Source organism: Giraffa tippelskirchi, chromosome 13 (assembly GCF_054371585.1).
Source record: "Giraffa tippelskirchi isolate mGirTip1 chromosome 13, T2T-mGirTip1v1.2.pri, whole genome shotgun sequence".
NCBI classification, from domain to species: domain Eukaryota; kingdom Metazoa; phylum Chordata; class Mammalia; order Artiodactyla; family Giraffidae; genus Giraffa; species Giraffa tippelskirchi.
The window spans coordinates 71,741,683-71,762,275 of NC_137287.1; the positions used below are offsets into that span (position 1 = coordinate 71,741,683).

The following is a 20,593-nucleotide window of genomic DNA, read 5'->3' on the forward strand; positions in this document are numbered from 1 at the left end:
GAAGCATCTACTCTGCTTAACATCATCTGAGGTCCCAAGGCACAAAGATGCAGGAAGTCGCCAGGGAAATGACAAAGGTTCAATTTGATCTGTACGCAAATAAGGACTTTTCTCAGATGCCTGCATTCATTCAAACCCTGCCCTTTACTTGTGCATCAGTGATGAATAAGCTAGTGGTGGCTGAGCGGATCCTTCCCTGGGAACCCAGCATCTGATGTCATCATCAGTGAACACAGGGGTGTGGCGCGTGTCTGGATGTGACGGGGGAACAGGTTGGATCGGCCATGTTCCCCAAACAGCTGTCTGTTTAAGTGATAGTTTCTAGAGCAGTGGTCCCCAACCTTTTTGGCACCAGGGACCAGTTTCTTGGAAGACAATTTTTCCATGGACCCGGGGGTTGGGGGGATGGTTTGGGGATGATTCAAGTACTTTACATTTTGGGGCATGTTCTTTCTATTATTACATCAGCTCAGATCATCAGGCATTAGATCCCAGAGATTGGGGACCCTTGTTCTAGAGGGCTCTCCATGTGGGATTTTTTGGCTCTCTGCACTGGGAAAAGCAGGGCATGAAACAGATGTTGAAAGAAAGCCCCTGGATCACACAGACAATGTAAGAAGCAGGAGAAGGCTTGGGGAGCTTTCATTTCACCATGAAATTCTCTGACTCCAGGCAGCCCTGAGAGCCCACTTCTGACTGGCAGACTTGGTTTAACTTCTGATCAGAAAAACGGGCAGAAATCAAGGTTTACATCAAACAGAACTGAAAGTGGAGTCCTCATTAGATCTGCCAAACTCCTGGACCATGTGAGGGGCTGGGACTAAGGGGGAGAAAGACAACTGTCCGCAGCAGGGTCCTGGGGATGTGCAAGTGGGGAGGAAGCTTGGGACCGGCCCCAGAGGAGAGGTGGACAAGCCGACTAGGTTTCCCCGCAGGCTGCTTGCGCCCACATCTACCTACCTAAGTGAGGATAAGATAGACAGCACACCAGCCCACAACCAACCATTCCCTCTTTCCTTTGCCTCTTTCCAAGCTATGATTTGAAACTCCCCATGTGCTGAGCATCATCTATCTCATTTAAGCTTGGCAGGAGCCTGGTGGCACAGGTATTGTGATCCTATTTCTTTTGTGATGACAAGCTGAAAGTTTAGGCAGGTTAAATAACTGGCGCAAGGTGGCACAGCTAATAGGGATTATTTTCCATATAAGTTATCTAATTTTTAAGGCAGTCATGAAATTTAAAAGACGCTTGTTCCTTGGAAGAAAAGCTGTGACAAACCTAGACAACATATTAAAAAAGCAGAGACATCTCTTTGCTGACAAAGGTCTGTGTAGCCAAAGCTATGGTTTTTCCAGTAGTCATGTATGAATGTGAGAGTTAGACTATAAAGAAGGCTGAGCACTGAAGAATTGACACTTTCAAACTGTGGAGCTGGAGAAGACTCTTGAGAGTCTCTTGGACTGCAAGGAGATCAAACCAGTCAATCCTAAAGGAAAACAATCCTGAATGTTCATCGGAAGGACTGATGCTAAAGCTGAAGCTCCAATACTTTGGTCATCTGATGTGAAGAGCCAACTCATTGGAAAAGATCCTAATGCTGGGAAAGATTGAGGGCAGGAGAAGGGGGTGGTAGAGGATGAGACGGTTGGATGGTATCACTGAATCAATAGACATGCGTTTGAGCAAGCTCTGGGAAATAGTGAAGGACAGGGAAGCCTGGCGTGCTACAGTCCATAGGGTTGCAAAGAGTTGGACACAACTTAGCAATTGAACAACAATGAGCACACAGATTCTGGAAAAGAACAATGACTGAATTCTCCATGGGAACAAATCTATAGCTGAGGTAATGCTTATGTGTGACAGCTGTGAACGCTGGTGGGACTTTCACCCACACAACATAGAAGCATGGCAGCCATGGGGTGGGAGACCCCTCCCCAGGTCCGTGGGATCATACCTGCCCCTCCAGATCAAGGGGCCCAGGTGGCCTTGGTAAGGAACGGGGAGGGACACAGCCTCGGGTAGCTTGGGTGTATAGCGAGGATGAAATAAGACATGCAGAACAAAGATGGAAAGACTGTGCCACACAGACCTGTATTCAAAGAATGACCCAAGGCTGTATCTGAGGACGAACAAACAGAATGTGGGAGGAAAGAACAGGGAGGGGGAGGGGAAAAAAAGAGGACAGGACCTGTAGGATATTAAGAATTACAGCAATGCCAAACTAATGAAAACTGTGTAGTACTGGCTCAGAGGCAGATAAAAGACCAAATGTAAACATGGAAAAGGGGCGATTAGTCTATGACAGAGGTGGATTACAATTCACATAAAAAAAAAAAAAGTATGGTGTTAAAATAACTGACGACCCATAGGAAACACATTCAATCCCTCCCTCAAATTTTATAGCAAAGGTAAATTCCAGATGGATAAAAGACTTGAATATGAAAGAGAAAACTTGAAAACTTTGTTGGGGGAAAAAAAAATAAAGACTATCATTACATAATCAGGGCAGGGAGGACTTCTTCAAAAGGGCACAAGAAATGCACTAGGCATAAAGTAATCCGTCTGACTGCTAATTCTAAACTCTGGTATTAAAAGGTCAAAAGTTTCTACAAGTTGGAAAATAAGAAAAAAATATTTTTAACGCCTGAAACAGAGGAAACAATTCATGTAAGTCAATAAGGAACCAACAACCTGATGGGAAACACAGGAAAAGGATGGATGTTCACAGGCAAATAACCAAATAGTAATAAATATGAAATGATGCTCAACCTCATTATTTATCAAGGAACCCACCCCTGAGGTGCTACTTGAGATCCATCAGACTGACAAAAGTCAAATTTCTTAACACCAGATGTCAGTGAAAATAAGGAAAACTGGGATTTTGGATCCATTGCTGGGGGATATCTAAACGATACTGTTGGCATTAGAGAGTGTTGGACAAATCTTAGTGGTGATGACGACACTTCTACCCTGAGACTTAGTTCCACTGCCTGCTGCACATCGCCTTCCACAGAGAATCAAGAGCAAGGAGGACCAACATAACTGTCTCTTAACAGAAGACTGGGGAAAGAAAGTGCTTTATTTATACAGGGGTGAGCAGTTAAAAGGAATAAACTAGATTTATAATGTACTGATATGGATCAACTTGAGAAAAAAAGACACAAATTTGCAAAAAAGTACTGCACGAAGCCATGTATGTACACTCACAAATTCACAAAATAGTAAATGTGATGAATGGATACATACTTGAGCAGTAAAGATGAAAAAAATGAACTGGGAAGATTCACACCAACTTTACGATACTCTGGAACAGGAGCAAGAAAGAGCAAGAGTGTCTGGTGGAGGAACATTTTGATTTTTAAAAAATTAAGGAGCGAGGGTGGGGTATGAAGTAAGTCTAACATCTGTTTTCGATCTCGGCGGTAAGACAGAGAGAAAAGGAATCTTGGAAAATATCTTCAACACATTCAAGATGAAGAATGGATTATTTCCACTTCTGACCTCAAGACTACTTACTGCTAATTCGGACAAACGCTGTTTGTAGATCAGTCTATTAACAGATCAGACAATGTCTCCTAGGATGAGGCTGTGGAAATACCAGTGCTGACGGGTCTCAAGATCGTGCCTTACACATACTCTCTCTTGGAATGAGCATCAGAAGCTTTCTGTAAAAGAGAGCCAGCAGGGACTTCTCTGGTGGTTCAGTGATTAAGACTCTGAGCTTCCACCACAGGGGACATGAGTTTGATCCCTGGTCAAGGAACTAAGATCCCACACGATATGCAGCACGTGCAAAATATAAATAAAAGAGACCCAGGAAAAGTCTGAGTGATTTTCCTGCTAGAAATAACAGGTGAAGGTGGGAATCCATCATCCTGCAGGTCTCAGCTGAAGTGTGACCTTCTCAGGAAGGGCCTCCCTGAGTTGGTTAACCAGTGGTTTTTAAATCATACCATCTAGTGATTGCCTGGACTATCAACTCAACAAGCAAAGAGGTCACAGCTCTCTTGTTTGTGGCTGGCACATGACAGGCAGCATAAGTGCATGGTTGGTGGAAGAATAAATCAGAAAAACTCTTTTTCTCAGGTCTGTGACTTAACTCAAAAGAACTGAAGGAAGAATTCTTCAGTAAATAGTCATCAGTCTTGAAAGATACTGAGTCCTGGAGTTCATCTGGGGTTTGATTAACAAGACTGAGCTTAAGTGTATCAACAAATACACCTAAATATGAAGTCTTCAGATTAGAAGGAAAGTTAAAGCAGTCATGCAAACAATAATGTGTTTACTGATGAGATCAGAATATCATACTGAACTGCATATGTAGGAGCCTGCAGGGCAGTCAGTTGGCCCAGCAGAGTCATAGCTGACCTCAATGACCATGGAATACTTTGTCCTCGGTGCTGAGCCTTCCACGGGGCGGGAACTTCTAGGTGGTGGTTGTAATGAAGAAGACTCTGGATAGCCATAAAACTGATTTCTGGACATATTTTTTAATTATGGGAATTTGGACAAATTTACTGAAGGTGGCGCGAGTGGTAAAGAAGCCGCCTGCCAAGAGACATGGGTTCAATCCCTGGGTCAGGAAGATCCCCTGGAGGAGGAAATGGCAACTCACTCCAGTATTCTTGCCTGGAGAATGCCATGGGCAGAGGAGCCTGGTGGGCCACAGTCCATGGAGTGGCAGAGTTGGACACGGCTGAAGCGCTCAGCAGCATTGAATCATAGAATTTCTGAATTGGAAGCAAGTTGAAAAATTAGCCAAGTCACACTTTTTTTTTTTTTCAGGAGAGGGTAGTGTCTCAAGACCTTATGTGGCAGTCGGGAGTAAGTCTACATCCTATAATGCTCCTTTCATTGTCCCCAAACTGGTGGGACTTGGTTTGAACAGTCTTGGGGAATCACAGCGATTCTCAAAGATCAGAGGCCAGAGAAGAGTCTAGAGGAAAAGAACTAGATCCCTTGTCTCTTTTTTTTTAATTTGGTTTTGGCTAGAGTGGTGTCTGTGTCTAGGAGGAAGTGCCCCTAGTGGTGTCTTACATTAAACAAATTTAAATTTACTTTTATCTAAGGAAGCCCTCAGGGCTTCCCTGGTCGCTCAGCAGTAAAGAACCCTCCTGCAATGCAGGAGATGCCAGAGACGTGGTTTCCATCCCTGGGTCAGGAAGATCCCCTGGAGGAGGAAATGGTAACCCACTCCAGTATTCTTGCCTGGAAAATCCCATGGACAGAGGAGCCTGGTGGGCTACAGTCCTTGGTGTCCTGAAGAGTTGGACATGACTGAGCGTGTGCATGCACACACACACGAAGAACCCCTCAATAGGGCTCATCTGTAACACAACTAGTGAGAAGTGTAACACTTTCCTTTGGCTTGTGGTGCAGCATGTGGCAACATGTTCACTTCCTGTGCTGGGTGTGTTTCAAGGGGATGAATTATATCTGCTGAATATTAAGGTCTGGTTAATAACAAACTTTGACCTAATGGTGTTTCACTATGTACCCCCTTTTTTGGCAAAGAGAAATGTTTCAAGATCATAGATGAAATTCTGCTTGGAAGTCATCCTGGAAATAATATAACTCCTTTACTTCATAGATCAGGAACTGAGAGCCTCGGGTGAAACGAAATTTAAAAGCTCAGGAATCATCAGTTCAAACAGTTGGGCAGTGGCATAAATCACGCGTCCACTGAGTGGCCAAGCACTGCTTGCCAGGACGCTTCTATATGTAATCTGTTCTTTATAGAAACAAATGAGGGGAAAGTGCTGAGTTTTCCTCTTGGCTTTTAAAGCTAGGATTCTTGGCTTGTGAACTTTCAAAGTCATTCCATGAGGTCCTGAGTGCGCCCGCTGGCCAGTTAATTGTCACAGGACCAGAACGAGTGATGACATATTTGGGAAGCTCAGGGACCATTCTGTCCCTCACCACCACCTAAATTCAGAGATGGCCGAAATGGGAAGGACAAGAATGACGAGCTGTGAGAGCAGTGGGGGTGCTGAAGTCTCGCCCATGGGATCAGGTCAGCAGAGCAACACACTCACCCCATCCCTGCCTCCATCTGCCCATGGCTGATGTTGCAAGTGAGCATGGCAGTGAAGATGCTGGGCGTTAAGACAGGGCTGATGCCTCGGAGCTGGGGTTCTATTTCCTCTTCTTTCTTAATGGTGAATAACTCCCTTCTAATTGAGATCGGCTTAAGGAAATTTGGGAGTTAGGTTGAGACTGACAAGAGGAAGTTCTCAGTCTTTCAGTACTGTCTTTTTGAGCCACCGAGGTGCTGTGATAACGGATGCTGAGAAAACACAGGGATGGATAAGTATACTGACATTATCAAGAAGTCCTGAGATGGTAAAAGAAAATGGCACATTTAGCTTGCTTTGGGATTCAATTTGGGAGTTTATTTAAAATCAAAACCCCATGAGGAAATTATTACACTTTACCTTTTGGAGATGATTACTTTCTGGTGTGAATGAAAGTGGAAAAAACTACACATCCTATATTGCATACTGTGGCGGCTGCTCTTTGATATATAATGATAATTCATGCTTTCAGAGCCTCCACAGAATACAAATTAGGTTTTATATTCAGGATTGCTTTGATGGTTTTGACTGACAAGATTTATACCATCCTCAATTGCTCTATACCGCCTGATTTGTCTGTTATTGTTGTTTCTTCTATCTTCAAACTTATAATTCTGCCTTCTCTAATTTCAGTGGCTCTCTTCCAACTGGTCATGGAGAAGTTGTGTGCTTACCCCAGATTCATGTCCAATGGGGTAGAGTTGTTTTGATTTTTAAGACACCAGCTTTTTCAGTGAGGATGAATTGACTGCCTGATTCCCTCCATCCCTCTTTCCTTCCTTCCTGCATTTATTTGTCATTAACTGCATTTCACATGCCAAGGAACATGCAAAGCAAATATTCCCCACATAAGACTTGCCCTCTAGGCGCTCACAGTCTTGGAAAGATAAGATGTCCAAGCACAAGTACGATGACCAAAGGTCCTGATTTTCACTGGAGAGTTCAAAATGCCTGTTTTCCCAGTGAAGTGATTAACAGCACTATTTTCACTCTCAAAGGGTTCCAGTTTGGGCAATAAATGATAGCGCTATCCTTCACCTAAACCATGAGTAGCAAAGCTAAGGGTTAGGATGTACTGCTAAGCTGTATAAAGCTAACATGTGTGCTATAGGAGTTTAGAGAAAGGAAAAATCGATGGAGGCTCAGGCACCAGGAGAGAGGCTCACCGTCAAGGTAATGAGACCTGGGCTGGACTAAGGAGAATGGGCAGAATTTGTCTACAAAGAGAGAAGAGCATCATAGCCTGGGGAACATAGCTAGACTCAAAGTCTGAGACAAGCAAGTGATGCTTAAGGAACAGTGTCAGTGCTGGGCTGGTTCACCAGGTAGGAGCCTGGGGGAAATGTGGTCAAGCTCCGGGGAGTCTGGGGAAAGGCCAGAGTTTGCACTTAATTTAACAGGCAAAGAGGACATAGGAAAAATGCCATGGACTCTTATCTTACAAGTGGCTGTTAGTATGCTGTTAGTACAACCTAGATGAAGAAGTGAGGGGTAGGAAGCATATTTAAAAAGTGTTTCTGCAGAACTTCAAGGTCAAAGTGATAGACAGCCAGACTAGGATGGTGTCAGAGAAGCTGAGACCAGTGAACGGGAGAGAAAGGACAGAAAGCACTGATAGGACTGTGTCGTGATCAGATCCAGTGATCAGTGGCAGAAAGAAAAAAACAGCATTCATGATGTCTGAGCTTTCAAACTTGAAAAGCAGGAGAATGCTGATGCTGCTGTCAATAATGATGTGTCTGGTGGTCCAGTGGTTAAGACTCTGTGCTTCCACTGCAGGGATTGTGGGTTTGATGCCTGGTCAGGGAACTAAGATCCTGCGTGCCTAGTGGTACAGCCGAAAAAAAAACCAAAACCATTCCTGCCAGGGAATGTTAGTGTAAGAAGGCCCAAGCCACCTTTCAGTGGTTAGGTTGGATGACCTGCATATCTTGGTTCTTGCTGTCACCTGTCTCCTTTGCACCTGGCTTCCATCCACATTTCTAATTAAGATTTTCCCCTATTTAGTTGTAGATGGCTAAGCTGCTTCCGTGTGGGACGGGTGGTGATGGAGAGGTGTAGGGACTCCAGTATGTAAAATAAGGCCTGCTGGATGGGCTCTGAGATCAAAGGCAAAGGGTTGACAAGGGGACACTATGGTTCTGAGAAATACCAGGAGCTGATGATGGAGAAGAATCACAATCAAACCAAGTGCCAGAAGGAAGAAAGAAGATCCTGGAAACACAGTCAGAGACCTGACTATAGGGAGAGTCAGTGCGAAAACCCGACTAATTCCAAGAGGCAGCGTCTCTCTCTTCTAAGACAGCTGCAGCCAGGCTTGCTGTTATACAGAGATGTCTTCCAGGCACCCACATTCCATGACAGCTTTCAGTTCAATTTTAAATAAAGGCCCATGGATTTTGAGGCATTTTCTTAATGGAAACTGACATGTATCCTAGGTTTTTTGTGAGCTGACCACCAGTCCCTGGTACCACAGTGACAGCAAATATCCCACGATCACTGTATAGACATCTGTGGGGCAGCTGTCCAAGCGAATGTCAATTCCCGAGTCTCTCAGAAGTCTGCTGAGTCTCTTGCAGGAGACGGTCAATAACTCTTCATGGAAATGAATTAAAATAATTGCCAGATCACTAGCACCAATGATAGGTCCAGCAGAAGAGCAACGAGGAATGTAATTTGACTAGTTTGGGACTTACTATCCAATTCTGCTTCCTGGCAATGGGAAAGAAAATAGAGACATGGCATTACCTGAAGATGCTGACAAGCATTTCATTTTAGCTGCACAGTTCAGGGATGTAAAGAATAGGGAGATGGGCTAAGCAGAAAATACTGCTTCTTCTGTCCAGGGCTGTGGCTAGGCCACGTCATACTGTGCTGTGGCTAGAAATTAGAAAGGTGCCTCTCTCTTGGGACATATGACTAGCATCTGCCAGAAAACTGTCATAAGAGATAAACAAATCGACAACATCCACCCCAGGAAGGGGTGCCTATAACATCACAAAATGCACAGTCGTGCTGTAGTGGCCCTGCCTGTGTGACAGAAACCCATCTCTTTTGACAGGAGGCTGTTTACTTCAGCCCTGGCTGCGGTGTTGAAAGGCAGACTGGGTGAGAATTCAGTACCTGGGACCTAGAACTGAGTCCCTGCGAGTTAATCCACGGCGGGCTCCCTTCTGTGATGAGATAGGGTGAAGACAACATCAACAAAAGCCATGACGTCCTTTTCAACAAACGTTTCCGTGTGTCCCTTTGCTCCTTATGCACGTGGACTTGTCACTTTGAGGAAGGGGAGGAGGTTCCTTTTCTGAGCTTACAGATGACCAATGACAAATGAGGGACAATCTGGCTACTCCCTGTGGCCCCAGTCCCAAGTTTTCTGGTTCATTAGGTCTGGGATGGTGCTGAGGCAGCTTTAAGAAGCAACTTTAAGAAGCACAGCCCCGGGGACTTCCCTGGCAGTTCAGTGGTTAAGACTTCGCCTCCCAATGCAGGGAGTGCACGTTCGATCCCTCCCACTTAGCTGGGGAGCTAAGATCCCACATGCCTCCAGGCCAAAACACCAAAACATAACAAACAGAAGCAATATGGTAACAAATTCAATAAAGACTTAATACTTAAATAAATAAATAAAAAGCACAGCCCAGGTTGAAAACCCCTGAGGGTAAACTATGTTTGCATCCGTGGCAATTGGCATTTATATTCATGAAGTTAAACACTCGAAGGTAAACAGGTTGGGGAGGACTCAAGGCCCTGTGCTTAGAATAGACTTTAAACTGTTCTGGAGATGAAAGGCTTTCACCCAATGTCTTACTGTGTTGAAGCTTCATTAATCTTACTCTGTAAGTTAACCTTTTCCATTCTCTTTGCATCTAGGACACTACTCATCCTTCAAGGTTGAGTTCCAACATCACCTGTTTCGTGAGCCCTTCTCTTAACCGGGATTTGCAGTCACCCCACTCCAGTACTCTTGCCTGGAAAATACCATGGACAGAAGAGCCTGGTAGGCTGCAGTCCATGGGGTCGCTAAGAGTCAGACACGACTGAGCGACTTCACTTTCACTTTTCACTTTCATGCATTGGAGAAGGAAATGGCAACCCACTCCAGTGTTCTTGCCTGGAGAATCCTGGGGACTGGAGAGCCTGGTGGGCTGCCGTCTATGGGGTTGCACAGAGTCGGACACGACTGAAGCGACTTAGCAGCAGCAGCAGCAGCTGTTAACAGGAATGTCTTGCCTGCTGATGATTTCTAAGTTTGTGGGGTCAATGAAAATACTGCAAATGTTTGGGCGTTCTTGTGACTTAACTGGAATCAGAAAAGCGGCCAAGACCACGTCTTCTGTGTGACACTGTTTGGTGTGGAAGTTGGTGGCAAAGCGCTCCAGATATGCCATTGAGGAGGAGTCTGGGCAAATGCTTGCCAAGAACAGAGACGACCTTCTGTGTAGTGACAATAGAGCCTGACAGCATATTACACATGTGTCTATTGATCCACACACGTCTCAGGCTGAGTCTGGCTGCACCCTTTTTCCACTTTGAGAAGCGAGGCAGCTCATCACTCGAGTCCTGGGAAGGCACTGAGGGTGTGTCTGAAACCAGAACCCTTGTGACAGATGACAGGAAGAAATCAGGTTAAGACCCAGACAGTCTAACGGTGAGAGCTGTGGACACAGGTTATCTTGTCATTTGCTCCAGGAGAGACAGGGCAGGCTTCAGAAAAGAGGCACTTTTAGCAACAGAGGGGGATGGACATGTGCAGGAGGGCCAGGCAGCCCAGACCAGATAGAGTCTCACTGGAACCAGGCATTACAACCCAAACTGGGGTGGCGCTGCTCTGCCAAGTGTGTGTGTGTTAGTAACTCGGTTATGTCCAACTCTCTGCAACCCCATGGACTGTAGCCCGCCAGGCTCCTCCGTCCACAGGGTTTTCCAGGCAAGAATACTGGAATGGGTTGCCATTTTCTTCTCCAGGGGATCTTCCCAACCCAGGGATGGAACCCAGGTCTCCCACATTGCAAGCAGACTCTTTTCCGTCTGAGTCATCAGGGAAGCCCTGCCAAGGGGATGGTCTGGAAACAGCCGCCATCAGTCACCGGCAGCTGCTTGTTCAAAATCCAGATTCCTGGACCACCCTATACCTACTGAATCAATTTCCAGGAGGGGACCCAGAAATCTGAATTTTGAACCAATACCTGCGGTAATTCTGATGCACCTTGAAATACAAGACCAGCTATGGCAGGGGTTGAACATATAGGGTTCTAGGTGCAGAATGATCAAGGTTCAACATCACCCATGTGTTGCTGGGCCTCCATAAAAAGAGGGAGAATACCAATAACAACAACTATGTAGTAGTCACAGACAAGTTATGAATGTGATGTCATTAAATAATCTCTTAGAGTTTGTCATCATATATTATACAGTCCTATCCTGTTTTAAGCTGATCTGATACGTAAACCAATGAACAGACAAATTCACAAATGGTTCAGTTCAGTTCACTCAGTCATGTCCGACTCTTTGCAACCCCATGGACTGCAGCATCCCAGGCTTCCCTGTCCACAGTGGTTAGTCATCTTCTAAAAGTATTCTTTTTTAAAGTAATTTACTTTTTAATTGAAGGATAAATTATGTTTATCCTTTACAGAATTACGTTGGTTTCTGCCAAACATTAACATGAACAGTTCCAGTACGTAGAACCACAAGAACCACAGAGAAAGAGCATGCAAGTCGCACTGTGACTTCCAACGTTGTAACATGGAAACTAAAAGGATTCTTGAATGAAAGCATTCATTGACTGGCTCCAATGGGCAAACACTTCACCTAGAACTGAATTTACATACATTGTTGGAAATCGCATGTGCAGCGGGACTTGCGTGCTCTTTCTCTGTGGTTCTATGTACTAAAAGGATCATGCTTCTATTTTCTTCCCTACTGTCAACGGGACTGATTCTGTCTTCAAAGGAAGACCTGCCCTTGAAATAAGGAAATAAACCAAAGGAGAGCTAAGCTTATATAGAAATTCATTCTGAATACCACACAGCTGACCAGTCATTTCAAATCATTAGCATGGCCACCTTCCCAGTGGAATTTATAAAGAATCCAAAATGCTAAATTTTAAGATAAAAATTTAAAGTTTCTTTCTTTTCAGACAGTCCTCATAGGAGAAACGAAGTAATGGCTTTGGAGAGAGGCCTGGGGTTCAATCTTGGTTTTCCCACTTACTAGCTATTTCCTTTAAGTTTACTTAACTTCTCACAGCCTCAGCTTCCTCTCCCATAAATGGAACAAAAATCATCAGCATCACAGGGGTATCTGAATGCAAGCTGATGTTTCAGCCTTATTCTTTAAGAGAGCTCTCAGAGCACAAAGAAGTTACTATCAAGAAATAAGTAAGGCTTCCCTGGTGGCTCAGTCGTGAGGAATCTGCCTGCCAATGCAGGAGACACAGGTTTGATCCCTGTTCCAGGAATATCCCACATGCCGTGGAGCAACTAAGCCCATGCACCACAACTGAGTCTGTGCTCTGCAGCCCAAGAGCTGCAACTACTGAGCCCATGTGCTCTAGAACCAGTGCTCTGCAACAAGAGAAGCCATCACAATGAGAAGCCCACGCATTGCAATGAAGAGTATCCCCCGCTAGCAGCAACTTGAGAAAGTCCTCACAGCAACAGACCCAGCACAGCCAAAAATAAATAGATAAATAAAATTATTTAAAAAAAAAGAAATGAATAAGAAGTCATATGTAGATTCCACCCACAAACATATTAAAGTCTGTTAGAGACCAGATAGAAAACAGCTATTCACTTTTGGGGAAAAAATCCAAGAAAATGCGTGATGATATAAAATAAAAGTGGAGAATAAAGGAATTCTAAAATGGCAGAGACTTCCCTGGCAGTCTGGTGGTTAAGACTGTGCTTCCACTGCAAGGGTGCAGGTTCGATCCCTGGTTGGGGAACTAAGATCCCACTTGCCAAGAGGCACAGCCAAAAAGTTCAAAAAAATAAAATGACAAATATAGACTCTGGATGTCTCTTGAGTTGCTGGAATAAAAGGAGAGGTTTTGGTGGTCTGTTCAGCAGAGCCTATGAAAGGGTGGGTCTCATGAAGTGTCAGAAACACCACCACCCAAGGAGAGCACCCTCCTGGGGATGCGCAGATCCCTGTGGGCCATCCCAGCAGGTCAGCAGCCTAGATCCCCTAGAGCAGCATCGAAGTTTGTGCTGCATTGTATATTGCATGGAGTGAGCAAAGGGCAGTAGAGTGGTTCTTGCACTTGACAAGCAGACATAATTTGCTTTGAATGCAAGAATCTAGTTTGTTGTTGGATAGTACTGTGTTGGCCATGGAAAACCCTAAAGAACTTTTGGGCCAACTCAATAATAGAACTCTCTCAACTAATTACCACGAAGCTGAATTAAAATTAAAAATCATAACCCAGGTTCTAAAAACGGCTTTACTGCAACTATACTTTCTGAAGAGCCTTCAGACATAAATGATTATGTCACTATCTGACATAACTCTCACTAGATCATCCTGCATGGTCTCTTGGCATAAGACAGCAAGAACTAGGTGGTCTCCGGCAGGTAAAGCATAAAGGGAGGAAGACCTACCTAGATCATTTCCAAATTAAATCTAGGATACTAAACTCTCCTCAGCACCAAAACCCAAGACTCCACTTAATAAGATCCTAAGTTGCTTCTTCCCAGAGTTAAATTCAAAGTGCTCAGGTGGATGTTTCTAATTAAGGATCCTTCCATCATCAACACCTCGGGTCATACCTATAAATGAATTTTTAATGAATTACCAATAAGTGTTAGCTACCATAAGACAGATGAGACTAAGTTGAAAGCATGATCTCTATAAAGAGGTTTACATTTTATTTTCAAGATACTATACTATGGGGAATATTAATTATCACTACAAACAGCTATGTTAACAATCCTACAATAAACTCTGCTTTTTCAGTATATTTCTGTTCCTATCTATAAGCATTTTACAGGTTTTCCTTCATCTTTGTTCCCATTCTTAACCAACCTTATCACTTTGAAACAAAATCCAGCCCCACTATTGTTTTTACTTTGAAGGTTTTATAAAATTGACCAGTCTTTGTATATTCCTAAGTTGTAAAACTTTGCAAATTAATACAGTATTGGCGCACTGTCCCATAAAGGACAGAGGAAGAAAGAACACTTAATATTTGCAAAATCTTTTCAAAGTATGTGGTAGACAGCAGGGGGTACATAAGTAGTCTTGCCATAATTATAAAGAAAGAAACCATTTTATTACTTTGCCAGATTACTCAGATTCAAAAGACTTGGTTGGGGAAATAAATTTCTTTTCAGCTCTAATAATAGCAAGAAAAACTGGGTATAATTATTCTGTAAGACCTTAAATTAAGAGTGCTTAGATTTCACGGGTCTCTTTCATGTATGTATGTTATTTTGTTATTTGTTATTTTCTCTCTCTCTCTTTTTTTTTTAAAAGAACTTTGGGAATCCCCTGGTGGTCCAGTGGTTAGGACTGTGCTTACAGTGACGGGGATCAGGGTTCAATCCCTGGTCAGGGAACTAAGATGCTACAAGTCACACAGCGCAGTGATAACCAGAACAAGACAAAACAAAAAAAAGAACTTCAGTGAATAATTACTTCCAAAAATCACTTTATATTGTAGTATGTGGGTCAATAAATTTTTAGTGAGTCAAAGTATGATATGAAAAGACAAAAATTAGGGAATTAAGAGAAGCGTATTCAAATTTACATTCAATTTGTGTTTCCGTATTTTTGGTTTCATTGGCACTTTATTAATAAGTAACAATTTACAGAAACATCTGATGTCAGCTGTTCCAAATTAGGTGTGAGAAGCCCTGAGGATGGATGTTTAGTACTAGGCCCACTATGTCAATAAATTAAGACAAAGTCAGCATGAAAAACAAAAACCTATGTCCATTCATTCACCCTGCATGTATTTATGGAAACCCGACTGGGTGTAGAGCTCTCAGTGAGGTGCAACAGGTAATAAAAAAACAGGATGACAAAGCTTGTCCTCAAGGTGCTTGTAAGAAACTGTCAGAAAAATCAGGTAAAAATGCTGGCTGATCAGTATGAACAGAATGCTCTCATTAGAGAGACAAAGCTGACACCTCATTCATAGTTTGAACGAAGATTATAGGAATGCACACAGACCCTCTGGAGAGCGGGATGATGGAAGCCTTTCAGCTTTCTGCGTTTTTTCATGATTTGGATTTCTTTTTTTAACAAGCATGCGTTATTTTTGTAAGAAGGAAAAGAAATCAAAATAAAAATGTTTCTATGAATCAACACTGGAAGCAAACAAGCGAATATATGATATCTGTTGACTTAGGTTGTTGGTACCTTATGGGTGGATTTCCGTCTGTTTCAAAGTTACTTTGTTTGTTGTCCTAAAAGAAGTTTTAATGCCAGGTTTAATTCAACAAAAAAAAAAGAGTATGGAAAATTAAAGTTCTTTGGTTCGAATAATCTGCTCTACGATGCACTAGGGTTTGAAGAGGGCTCATTGCCATTTTTATTTCTAGCTCAAGAGGAGAGATGTGAAGAAGATTAAGGCGTGTTTTCTACTTCTGTTTGTAATATACTTTCTCAGACTATTGTATCATGTCCAGTCTAAATGGAAAATGGTAGAATAAAACCCGTATTGGTCTACTTGTAATGATATATTTCGTTATCATCTATGATTAGGGTAACTCTTCTACTGTCATTAAAATGAAACGTGGTTTTTTATGATTCCCTAATTTCCAAACACTTTCATACTGTTAATATACTGCCCTGGAAAAAAAAAAGAAAATTAAAACAATTCCTGGCTACATTGCAGCATGTTTAAGAGCTTTGGCATGAAAAGCATCATCAGCCTTGACCTTCATGTTTCCACAAGCCCTAGCCATATTAAATCCAAACGGGACCCTTCTTCACTTCAGCAAGTCCTAGTTACATCACTGATTATTTTTCAAATTCTGTAATCTTGTTTTCAGTGTCGCTTCAGGCTGAATCATTCTTTTCAGACGTGCCACTGATTGTGATATCTCTGTAGCTTATTTACTACAACTCAACTGTCCCTTTAAGTGAAAAAACTCTGTTGGAGAATAAGAAATTTTCTGCTAATGAAGGCTCATGTCCTTCTGGCCATGTACAAAGGCCGCCTGGTACTTGCTAGCTCCATTTAAAAATTGTATTATTTTCAAAAGTCAGTCATGGGTTTCCAAGAATACTCTAAGTGCTATTACGTTCATTGACTCATTTTGCGGGGACCAAGAGGCAGAGGGCTGGGGTTGCTCTGCCCTCTGGCTGGATGTCAGTCCCAGTCCACAGCCAGGGAGGAACATTCTAGTCAGTGATTCTAGAGGAACTAAGGCTTGACCCCAAATTTCATGTTTATGGCGGCTGTGTTTTACATTTGCTAATTCATTGACATTCTTCCTGAAAGTCACATCGAAATACTTCTATTACCTAAAATTACATTGATCAGAATCCTAAATAAAGACATGTTAAAATTAAGGAATAGGAAAAATTAAATTAAAAAATACATCTAGGATGTGGAACTGGAATTAAATGAAGATCCACGTATGCATGCACCTGGCTATCCTAACGCAGTGAGATTCAGACACAGCTTCACAGGTGTGAATGGGGAGGCACAGGGTCTGGTCTACATGTAACTGGCATGACTCCACGTCACAAAACCCCAGGGAGCAGAGTAGGGTCTGGCTTCACAGTGGGTTCACTTCCACTTAGGGTGTCAACTACTCAACTTTGGAGAGAACTGTTTTACTTTCTTTCAAAAGAAAAACAACTAAAAATCTAAGTAGAAATCCTGTGTTGAGGAAGCTCTTAGTGTGAAATGACTGAGAGGAAAACATACTTTCATTTTCAAAGTTAATTAAGGAACGACTTCGTTTTGGTTCTGCAGCAGATCAGACTGGCTTTTAAATTCTGATTTTAACAAGTTAACATCACCTTGAAACAGCAAGTTCTAGTGGTATTTGGGGCGGAGGGTTAAGGAGCTCATACTCAAAAGCCATGCCGGTGGGCAGATGTCCAATGGCAAGTTAAATTCACCTCTAGTTCACTGACTACAGTTTCAGCTGCATCTTTATGGAATGAAGGCAAAGCTTAACAAAGACCCCGTTAAAATGAAATGAGGCAGACCAACCTTTTATTGCACCCACAATATTTTGGTCTAGTCCTTTCCGGTTGTCATTGAGTCCTCTTTTTCTCTTCCCATTGGGTAAGGAGTTAGCCAAAGTCTTGTCATCAAAAAATGCACACACCAGTTTTCTAAACAGAAGGCTTCCTGAGCGAGTGTAGTTTGACAATATAGAGTCCAGCTGAGATTTAGGCATAAACACATCGAAGCCTTCAGCAAGTTGCACTTCTGGCTACCAAAAGAACATAAATATGTCATTAAAAGCAAGATTTGAAGTTACCAACGTTGGGCATATGTGCAACAAAAAAACATCACCAGCTCTTGCAATGGCCATATATCGTGAAAACCACACAGCCTCAGCTTTGCATGCCAGTGTTTGCCATTTACAAAACCAGTGACTAGTTGTAACTCACCAATGAGATGCTCTAATTCCAGTATTAAGTCTGGTCAAAAACAGTGCAAAGGAGTACACTGAAAAAGCACTCTCATCCTCAGAAAGAGTTAAGAGAAAGCTGGATAATTTCCAAAGCATTTAAGTCTAGAGCTACCCAGGGGACTTGAGACTTCTGGGTGAAACGTCTTCACTTTGTAAAGGAAGGAACTCAGGCCTAAAGAGATCATAACAAAAATAACTTAAAAAAATAATTTAGAGGTATTCAATTGCATTACAGTTTACAGATCACTTTCTCCTGCATTAAATAATTTGATCTCTCTCATTTGCCTATGGACATGGGGCTACCCCAAAGGTCTCATGCTCTTTGTACTAGGCCAGTGGTTTTTAGCTGTGGAACTGTTATTTTTCCCTCCAATGAAAACTTATGTCAACTAATGTATAAAATAAACAAAAATCCTGAGCAGGTGCCCTGACCCCTGCTTTGGGGAGGGAAATCTGAAGCTCTATTCCAGAGCACCATTGGGAGACCAGTGTACTAGTACCAGTGCTTCTCTGCTGGGGATTTCCTGGCTGGGGGATACTGGGTCAGAGGACTGATAAGGGGCCTTTCAACCTGAACTCTATCATATAAGCTCAGACACTGATAATACATTCTCTATGTATATGTCGTGGATGTTTACAACCCATTCTTTCATCTTTCAACCTGCTCATACCATTTCCTTTTCAAAGCCTTTCTTAGCTCCTTCTTTCCCAAGGAGGCAGCTATGCACTCTTTGTCATGCTATCTTTAAAAAAAAAAATTATTTATTCATTCATTTATTTGGCTGCGCCAGATCTTAGCTGTGGCACTCAGGATCTTCAATCTTCATTGCAGTATTCACAATCATTTTTTTAGTTGCGGCATGTGGGATCTAGTTCCCTCACCAGGGATTGAACCTGGCCCCCTGCATTGGGAGTGTGGAGTCTTAGCCACTGGACTATCAAGGATGTTCACATTTATCTGATTGTATTTGTTATACTATATTATAATTATTGATTAGATTGTGGCCCTTCCTGATGCCTAGAACTCAGGCTTTATGTCGCCAGGGCCTGGAATGCAGTAGGCACTAAATAAACTCTTGTTAAATAGATAAAAGTTCATTAGTCATTACATAAACTACTAAGTCATTTACTACTGATTAGAACATGATGACTTTCAAATAGTAACTTTAGGGTGAAGAAATGCAGTTGGTAAACTTTCATTTGAAAAAAGTCAGCACGAAATCTCACTTTAGATATATCATAAAAGTGAATCCTTAGATATCTTATCGCAAACTTGGCTAACCTGTTTAGATTAGATAGATTTTCTGAATCATATGAGACATGTGAGGATTTGGGTCTTGTTTTCCTCCTGGAGAATAGGAATTATCTTTTGTCCTACTGCTTCTCAACATGCCTAGCTATGTGCACTGTGTCCTGCGGTCAGAGCAAAGGGGTCAGTGCTCATGCTCAGTCCGAGTCGTGTCCAACCCTTTGCGGCCCTGCAGACTGTATCTGTCCATGGAATTTTCTAAGCAAGAATACTAGAGTGTGTTGCCATTTCCTACTCCTGGGGATCTTCCTGACCCAGGGATCAAACTCCAGTCTTCTGCATCTCCTGCATCGGCAGGCAGATTCCTTACCAGTGGTGCCAGTTAGGCTTGGGGGAAGGCTTAAATGACTTAGACAGTGTGGGGACCATCTAGGGCCCTGCTCCTCCTCCCAAGTGGAATTCTCAACTGGATTTTCCAGAAAATCATCTCACTTCTCCGCTTTGCTCTCCCATTTGGCTTTTGGTCTCTGAATGCGCGGTGAATATCACTCTAAAAACAGTGTCGCCGGGTGGTTCCCTGACTTTTTGCCCCTCGATGCTGGTGATGGTCTGCAGAGGAGGCTGACAGGAGCCAGGGTCTGGGCCCCCAACTCCTGGGACAGAAGCTGTACACTCGGGCAACTCAAGGCACATTTGTTGAATGACTCAATGTAGAAATGTTAGGATTGAAGGAATTCTACATCAAAATCTAAGATAAAGTTGTATCCATAGTCACAATTTTATTTTGCACATTCTATGGTTGCCTAATTTAGACTTTTTATGCTAAATGAACTGACCAGATTTTTGCTAAATGCTCCTATATCATTTGAAAACCATTTTTAAAAAGTCCCTGTCTACTTTATAGAAATAGCAACTCACAGCTATTTGAGGATCCGGGGGTTTGGGGCGGGGGGTGGTACAGAAGCTCTTAAATTCGCAAGAGAGAAAAGGGAAAGATTAACCATGGTCTCTCATTCATGTATGTCTGCTGGACTCTGATAACCACCAAGCAGGGGTTTAAAGCAGCCACCTGACCTCTGAGACTCCCAGCACCTCCCCTCGGACTCATCGTGTAGGGCTGGAACCTGGTTTGAGAGACTGACCTAGACTAGCCCACCAGGCAGGACTGGCCACTCCTTTCTTCACAGGAGCAGTGTTTTCTATGAACTACGTTTCTGGCACTTTTCATGATGTATTTGTTTAGTTGGGAGTTTGTGTTTCTCATCAGAATGTGTACTGTCTTTGGCATTCAGAGTGCCAAACACTTGGCTAGCGCCTCATAGATTTTTCTCAGAATGAACAAAACACTACGGAAGAATTCATTCAAAATGACTAGTATTGATTTTGAGGTCTTTTATCCGCACATAAAGGAAGTGGCTGTGGAAGTCGGCTGTGCCCCAGTCCAGCTCGCCAGCCTTCTTGCAGGGCCCATGCTGGCTGGGGGAGCAGGCTACTGAGAGAACACGGCCCTGACTCAATCAGTATTTACTTGGCATCCTCTGTGTGGAAGGAGTTTAAGATCGGGCTCACTAGATAAGACATGTACATAAACCCCCATCATACAGAGTGGAGAATGACCAATGCTGCAAGAGGGGTACGGATAATTAGGCAGAGTTGGCTGGTG

At 43.0% G+C, this 20,593-nt stretch overlaps 1 protein-coding gene across 23 annotated transcripts in view; it reads right to left on the bottom strand.

The window, feature by feature from the left end:
* Window positions 1-20,593, bottom strand: part of BEND7 (BEN domain containing 7) — an 85,847-nt gene that overhangs the window by 19,280 nt on the left and 45,974 nt on the right. For all 23 annotated transcript variants that reach the window (XM_081553539.1, XM_081553535.1, XM_081553527.1 and 20 more), the window contains one exon: window positions 17,252-17,477. In XM_081553539.1, the coding sequence (XP_081409665.1) occupies window positions 17,252-17,477 (226 nt within the window). The remainder of the gene's footprint in view (window positions 1-17,251; window positions 17,478-20,593) is intronic.